Here is an 8688-nt window from a genome sequence, read left to right on the forward strand (position 1 = left end):
AACCCTTAAAAGAGTCTCAGTTTTCTGATCTGTAAAATGAGAGGTATAATAGTCTCTACTTTATATAAATTGAGAAGTCCAATGAAACAATGAAATTAAAAGCACAGCCTGCAATCATAATGAGTGTCTAAGTAAAGATGCCTGCCACACTGCCTTCATTCTGTAGGGAACACAGAGGTATTGTAGGGCCATTAGCAAACACAATTGCCATTGTTCCTGCCTCCACCAGGGATATAAGCAACTAAATAGATAAATTAATACATTATGTTAAGTGCTGTTAAAAGGTTGCAAAAGGTTATAAGTGTTACTCAAATGAATGTTCTTGGCATCAAGGTCAAATGGATTTTCTTTGCTTATATTCCATCAGTTACTTAAAATCATGCCACATTTTTGGATGTGATTCTTATTTGGATCTTGATTTTTCTCATGATTTTTTTTTTAGAATTTCTAATTAGTTTTTCTTGTGTGATGTAACTTAATCTCATTATTGTATTTTCCCCAACCTTTCCATTATCCTACTGATACTGTTATTTTTGTCTTCTTAGAGGATTTTGCTTTTGAAGATCTCTGTTCTCTTCCATCTCTGCCTTACTGGTTCTCCAAGTCTAAGATGTGACCCTGGGAGTGACCTTCCTCTGTTCCTTCCTTCCTCCCTGCTTCTTTACATTCCTTGGTAGGTCTTCAATGTATATGAAAATCATGGTCTTCTTCCTCTCCTCCTCCTCCTCCTCCTTCTCTACCTCCTCCTCCTCCACCTCCTCCTCTTCAACCTCTTCCTCTTCCTCCACCTCCTCTTTATTCTTTTCTCTTTTTCTTTGCTCATTTTCTTCTATAACTTACTAGAATCATCTTCAGGGAACTTAGCAGTCTTACACATACCTTGAAAGTTTGCAAATTGGCAAGTTTGTGAGAAGTTAGTGCAGTCTGATGTTATTCTTTCTTTTTATCTTATGGGTTTGACAACTCATTTTCGTCCTTGTGCATTAATCTTTAGCCCCTGACTTGTAACCCTTGCTACACCCTTAGAAAGTGTTCTCAGTCCTTTGTAATGCTGATTTCCTAATTTTATGTGAAAATGTCAACATGTAAATCTTTTTTTTCATTCATTGTACTGGGTTTCTCAGTTGATTCTTTCAGCCTAAAAACATGTTTTCTTTCCATTTCTCATATTATTTGTTGCAAAATTTCTCCCCTGTACATTTTACTTTCCTCCTTTTTTGTTTTATGAGATTTCTGAGCTGCTTTCTCATAATTTTTGTCCATTTACATTTTTTTTCTGTACATGCTTGGCAATGTCTTTTACTTTATTTTCTAGTTTCCTAATTTTGAAACTAATGTTGAAAAATTTAAATACTAAATCTTGTTTTACTTGTGTCCTTTGCATAGTATTCTGTTCTATATATTTTTCATTTTTTTCTCTTCTATGTGGTTCTCATATTCCTGATATTTTGGTTGATTGTTCTTGCACAGAAAAAAATATTCTAGATGTCCAAAATTGATTTCCTCTATTGTTGAGGATCACAAATTATAGCCAATCCAAACTGTCTCAGTTATTCTGGAAGACATTCAATCCTGCTTTCAATCCTATTTCTAGTCCCATTTCTGTCTCTCTCATTACCAAATATTTTAAGATCAGTCTTTGGAGGGTGAAACAGACCAATAATCACCCACCTCTTCTCATCCACCTCTTCACAGTTTCCTTATAGAATATTCTAGGCTTCAGCTTTTTCTGCCTCTTTTACCCATCAAGATGATCCCATCATCATGTTTCTAGAGTTAGTTGGAAATAATCTCATTCACTAGGGATATTCCTTTTCATTCCTTTCATTTGTATGCTTTTCTTTGTTTGTTCAATTTATATATTTATAATCCAGCATGGTTGCAGGAGGATGTAAAAGCAATATATTCAAAGCCAAAAAGTAGAACTCGGAATTACCAAATATAGTATGTCATCATTTGGACGCGCTGTAATTAATCTAATCAGTCTTAAATTTTGAACATATTTCCTGTTGTTTTTCCCCCTATTATAACTATTTAACCTCTTTATCTGGGAGAGAAAGATTAGAGATAGACCTATGGAACCAATAAATAAAAGGATGAAGAGCTGAACACACAAAAAAAGCAACCTGCAAAGCAATAAGCAGATACAAAAATTAGGTAAAATAGGAGTCCTTCAGATTATAAATGTAACTCAGCTAGGACGTTTGCCTAGCATTTATGAGGCCTTTTTTTGATCCCAGCACTGCAAATAAACAAATGAATAAACAAATAAGTAATAGTAATAATAAGCTGGGCACCATGGCGCACGCCTGTAATCCCAGAGGCTCAGGAGGCTGAGTCGGGAGGTTCACAAGTTCAAAGCCAACTTCAGCAAAAGTTGAGGTGCTAAGCAACTCAGTGAGACCCTGTCTCTAAATAAAATACAAAATAGGGCTGGGATGTGGCTTAGTGGAGTGCCTCTGGGTTTAATCCCTGGTACCCATCCCACAAAAATATAATAATAATTAACAAATCCAGAATCTCATCAAAGAACTTTCCTGGGCTGTAGGGTAAAAATCCACATAGTAAGTCAAGAGTTGCTAAGATTAACAAGCAGATTTAGAAAATTGTATTCATCCTTATCTATAAAATTTATCAACATTCCAGATTATATTTATAGGAAAAAAATTTAAATGTGATTTCTCCACTCAACATGTGAATGCTTTAAAAATTTTTGATATTCAGTTGGCAAATTTTTCAAGAAGGGTTTCATCAATTTATATTTTGACCAAAAGTCAAATTCCAAAAACAAAAATACTCACATGATTGACTAATTTTATAAACATAATTTCATCTTGTATTTATGTTCATATACAGTTCTTTGACTATTACTGATCTTGAATATTGTCTAGATTATAATATTTAATAAACAAATAGACCCTCAATAGTGTATGGTCAATTTTATGTGTAGACAGAGTCTTTGGGCCTTCAGGAATTCTCAAGATCACACAGCTTGCAAGTATTTGGAAGTGTAGAAGAACATAGATGATACCTTGCCAAAAATTTAAAAACATGTGACTTGCTCATCTATTTTTTAATGGAAAATAAGATTATTCATTCTTCTTAGACATTAGATGTAAATAATTGTCAAACATTTTCTGCTTCTTGAAACAAATGTATTTGGTGTGCCCTTTTATTCTCTTTGTGCAAAACCTAAAATGGTAGAGATATCTTTGTCTTGACAAGTATAAAAAATTGCTGAAGAATAAAATTCCACCAACCTAAATGCTTCAAGAGTTTTTATGCAAAGGGTTAAATACCCTTTATCTACACTGGTAGAATAGCCTTTCATGTAGCCCTAAAAGCTACCAGAAAACTATGACATGAAGGGAGTGACACAGTTGGATTGCTCTTTAGTATGGTTTGACATGCAGAGTTTCCTCATTTGATCACTGCATGGACATTTAAAATCCAGGTTCTAGGTACTGACACAATGTAGATGAATCTCAACAATATTCTGCCAAACAAAAGAAACACATAAACTATTTCATTTATAAGTATTATCAAGACACGAATTGGTGTGAGTATACTATGTATAAAACCAGAGATATGAAAAATTGATCTCTCTATATATAATAAGAATTATAATGCATTCCACTGTTATATATAAATATAATTAATTAATTAATTAAAAATATATAGGTAAGAAAGCCTTGTGGGGTATATAAGTAGAAAAAAAGAAGAATAGATAAAATGGGTATGGTGGTGCATGCCTGTAATCCCAGCAGTTTGGGAGGATAAGGCAGGAGGATCTCAAGTTCAAAATCGGCCTCAGCAACTTAGCAAGGTCCTGAGCAACTTAGTAAGAACCTGTCTCAAAATAACAAATAAAACAAGCTGGAGATGTGGCTCAGTGCTTAAGTTCCCCTAGTTCAATTTCCAGTACCAAAAAAAAAAAAAGATGAATTTATAGTGACAGAAAGTAAATTAGTGTTTATCATGGTTTGGAAGGAGGAAGAATAGGGACAAACTGCTTAATGGGTATATGGTTTTATTTTTGAAGTGATAAAAATATTTTGGAACTGAATAGAGGTAATGGTTTCACAGTTTGGTGAATGTACTGAATTATTAACTTTGATATGGTTCATTTTATGTTATGAAAATTTATCTTCAGCAAAGTATGCGTACATATAACTATATGAGTGTATGTATATGTCTGTCTATCTGTCTATTTGTCTATCTATCATCTATCTACCTATATTTTTAAGACCCAAGTTCTGGAAACCACCAGAATTTAAATTGGATACTGACTTTATGAGGATAATGCAGGAGGATTGCAAGTTCAAAGTCAGCCTCAGCAACTTAGGAAGGTCCTGAGCAACTTAGTAAGACCTTGTCTCAAAATAAAAAATAAAACAAGCTGGAGATGTGGCTCAGTGGTTAAGTTCCCCTGGTTCAATTTCCAGTACAAAAAAAAAAAAAAAGTTTTTTGGCCTTGGCCAACTTATTTTAATCTCCTACCCTTAACTCTAACACATTTTCTTTGAAACTTCCATTCCCTCTAATGTTCTAATTTGGAAGAATGATTATAATAGTCTACCCTGCATACAGGCCCATAATCTTGAGCCTTATGAGAGATGATATATGTAAAAGCTTTGGTGCATGTTTGGCTATTCTTAAGGAGCAGTAGCTACTGCTACAACAATGACTGCTCCCTCCTCCTCACTGCTATAGCTACTACCACCAGCAGGAGTAGTAGCTGTGTTCCAACCCAGATTCTTGGTACAGCGACATGACTGCATTTCATTCTGTAGTCTCACTCCAGGTAATTCATTTAATATAAAACCACATGATATTGACTTTAGGTTGGCAATCCCTCGGAAGAGCTCTTCTTCTGAAAGACAGAATTTGAATTAAAACTGTTTTAAGTTGATATCAAAATGGAACAGAGTCTGAGGGATCAAGGAGTAAGAATGAAATAGCTAAAATAAAATCATCAACAATCTTGGGAAAGTGGTGGACCTTGCCTCCTCCCTGTGTGTGCTGTAATTGTGTCCTCCTTTACAAACAGAAATCAATCCTTGAAAAAAGAGGCATTTTTCTAAAATTAGAGAAAAATATGAGAAGAAAAAATGAATTTAACTAGGCTTCAGAGAAGGGAAATTTTAGGCATCATTTGGAAATTGTCATTGGTATATGGTGGATGGTAAGTGGCACAGAGAGCTGCAAGTTGATGGTTTTAAAAGATCTGTGAACACTGTAAAAAATGGCATGTACAAAAGCATTTTTATTAATGGAATTCTCCAAAGAGTTCAAAGCACATTTGCTGTTTTACTGACAGATATTCCATTACCTACCCACATTTTATTTTCCTTATTGTTCCTATGGCTCCTCAAATCATCAGTAGGCTGGGGGAAAATTTTTTAGGACATAGAAATGTATTGTTTTACAAAGTCTTCTTGGGACCACTATCTAATTTGTTCTCATGAAGCCTGATCAAATAGGATGTAAAGGACACCCAATATAAATACCATTTAATGAATGAGGTAACAAAGGTAAAATTTGTCAAAACATGTTCCCCAGTGTCCAGCTTGTCCACGGAGAAGGGAGAAGTAAGAAGAGGCCACTGGCATTATAGAAAGTGCTTGGCCTTTAATATGAGACATGGAATTTTATCCTGACACTGTTATTAGCCATGTGGCCTTGAGCAAAACCTTAGCTTTTGGGACTTTCGTGTCATTATGTGAAGAATGGGGATAATAAAATCCATTTCTAGCAGTTGTTGAAAGTATTGCTTGAATTACCCTGTTTAGAGTGACTTAGTGCTTGGCAAATAGCTGGCAATAAATGTCCTTTTCCCCTTATGCTGCAAGCTTCAAGAGAGATGTGGCAGCTTTTCTAATCATAGTAGCCAGCAAGTTGTGTGCGTTGTTATGGGCTAGGGAATGCTAACTTAGTACTTTCTGCCTATTTTCTCAATTAAATCCTTACCTTGAGCCTGTGTGGTGAACATTATCAAACCTGGTATGCAGCTGTGGAACACGAGGTTCAGAGAAGTTAAGGAGGTCCTACTTGACATTGAAGCTTGCACATGTGACCTCCTCTTACTGCTGAAAGTCTAACCAGGGTCTGGTTGCAGTCTGGTTGGTCTGAATCTATCCAACTAAATCTTGTTACTGTATAACAGACACTGGATGGTAGCCTTTCAGGTTGTCTTCACCTCAGTTCAGATTTCTAGCCACAGAGAGACACTTTGTATCTGTGGTTGTTGTTCTCTTGGACCCAGGTTTGGATATCCTGCATCTGAGGGTCCTTGTAATTAGGAGGGACAACTTCTGAGCAGGCTTAGCACATACCTACACATAAACATGCAGACTACTACATGGCCATAGGTCAGATGACCACTACACAGTTGGATGAACCTGAGTCAAGAAAAGCCATGGGCGTAAATACATTCCTTTCCAAAAGGATGGTGCATCTGCAAGGGTGTAACTGGCACTGATATTCTTGGCATTCATTGAGAACACCCCAGGCTGCTTAGGTAATTAACTTCCCAGGGTTAGTCATTAACAGGCTTCCTGCTTTCCCCCTCCTTTGACAGGCCCAGCTGTGAGATACAGTAAGTTCAAGATGTCAGAGGCCAGGCCACCTCCCCTGCTTGGGCAGCACACAACGTGCATCCTGAAGGAGGTCCTTGGATACGATGACAGGGCTGTTGGGGAGCTGCTCAGCGCTGGAGTCGTGACCCAACACAAAACCAAGTGACAAAAGAGAAGCACTCTTTCTCAAAGCCACAGTCTGAGAGCACTTTGCTGGTAAAGGCGATACTCTCTGGATCCTTCTCCCCAATCCTGATGCCAGGATTTCCTGCCTGGAATCTTTGCAATAACTCTGGAATTAACGAGCCTCGTGCCCTTCAAATATACCCCACCTTTTATTCCCTAACATTTTCTTTCAGATGATGGTTTAATTGTGGATTTGTGGAATTTTCTTTATAAAGATGTAATAACTTTGTTTCCATCCAATAGAAATGATATATATTTAAGGTGACAGATATGTTAATTAGTCTGATTCAATCCTTCCATAAAGTATATGTGTATGAAGCATCAAATTATACCCTGTAAATATATACAATTACTGTTTTTCAATTAAAACTGAAATCAAACTTAAAGATTTAATTTTTTTTTCCAGTAAAAATACACTTCTCATTCTAATTACATTAAAGGCCTAAATGTTTGCCTGACCCGCCCACACAGGCCTGAAAAAGAGCAGATCTCTGGACATTTTCTACTTGTACATAAAGTCCTCATTTAAATCTTTGTTAGGAAGTCAAAGCAATAAGCAGAATGACAGTCTCTGTGATTGATTTTAAACAGAATAACTTAATTTTGAGCTCATGAACCCTTTGTTAGTCTGTAATTTAAACCATAGACTTTGCCGATGTCCATCATAAAACTGAGCTCCATTCTCCCTTGTGGGAATAAATATTTGCTTTATGTTGTACTTCCCTGGTGATTTCATGACATGTGGCAGAAAATCAATTTCCACCAATGGATTTTGGGTGTCGCTATCTATCTGTATGATTGGGAAGAAACGGCTCTTTAATTGGTACCTTACCTTGAGCCATATCCAAATGAAACAGATTTTTTAAGAGTGTTAGATGACTCTCAGGGTACTAAATAATATATAAACAATGACATGTAGGACAATGACAGAAAACATTTTTGCAATCTGAGCATCCACTTTAGAAGACTGTATCATGCCTTCATATTTTAATTTGCCAGCAAATTCAAAGTATAGAAAAATATTCTGCTGGAAGATGAAGAGTGATTTATACATATATTCCAGCATGAACTATCACTCAAGACAGCCGAGCCCAGGTACAAACCAAGGAATCAGGTGGCCAGTGATTAGTATCCTGATACGACCTCAATTCATGGTTATTAGGCACACATACTTTAAAGCAAAGTCATTACATACCAAGTGGTAATTGAAAACTAAATTACAGATGTTCATCTTTCAAACTGTGATTTAGAGTTAGTTTTCTTTTCGTGTTCTTTTCAATTGGAATGATTTGAGTCATTTATCCAGGCTGTAAGGACCAATGTTTCTAGAATTAAGGATTCCAAATAAATACAAGCTTGTCTTCTGACAAGGCCTCCAGAGACTTTATAGAAGAATGCCTACTATTTTTCAAAACAGTTATTGTCCTCCCTGCTTTTCTGTTTATGGACATCCTATTCTGCAGAACTCCTGCTGTTATTTAACTAGTTAGAATGTCTGGGGACCAGGGTGATCTGATGCCTTCTGCAAACCCTTTTCCCATGAGGACTCATTCACAGATATGCTTTGGGAGATATTCACTTCAGGCCAAACATTCTAATACAATTTCTTGATGTTAATATAATTAGCATGGAAACTGGTGAGGGGGTTGGGAGACAAAGAATTGGCAAAGCCATGTATCTTGAAAGATGGATCCACCATTTTTCCCACAGATCCAGGGAGAGATTTCAAAATGCAAATTACTAAGTTGCCAAGAAAAAAAATCAAATATCTAGGTAGCCATATGTAGGAGGATCCTAGTTATATATAAGGTCCGAAAATGCCTCTATAATTTTCCAGTTACTAAAGACTGCAGGTCAAACTGAAACAAAGATCATGTCCCCAGTGTAATCAGCTATGTAGCTATTCAGATTTCCACCTACACAA

The 8688-nt window shown here is 36.2% G+C and overlaps 1 protein-coding gene across 1 annotated transcript in view; it reads left to right on the top strand.

The window, feature by feature from the left end:
- Sugct (succinyl-CoA:glutarate-CoA transferase) overlaps nucleotides 1–7086 on the top strand; it is a 694122-nt gene extending 687036 nt beyond the window's left edge. The window contains exon 14 of the mRNA XM_026387616.2: nucleotides 6581–7086. Within this exon, the coding sequence (XP_026243401.1) occupies nucleotides 6581–6744 (164 nt within the window). The 3' untranslated portion in view covers nucleotides 6745–7086. The remainder of the gene's footprint in view (nucleotides 1–6580) is intronic.
- Nucleotides 7087–8688: the final 1602 nt, after the last annotated feature.

The sequence above is a fragment of the Urocitellus parryii genome, chromosome 3 (assembly GCF_045843805.1).
Source record: "Urocitellus parryii isolate mUroPar1 chromosome 3, mUroPar1.hap1, whole genome shotgun sequence".
Lineage (NCBI taxonomy): Eukaryota > Metazoa > Chordata > Mammalia > Rodentia > Sciuridae > Urocitellus > Urocitellus parryii.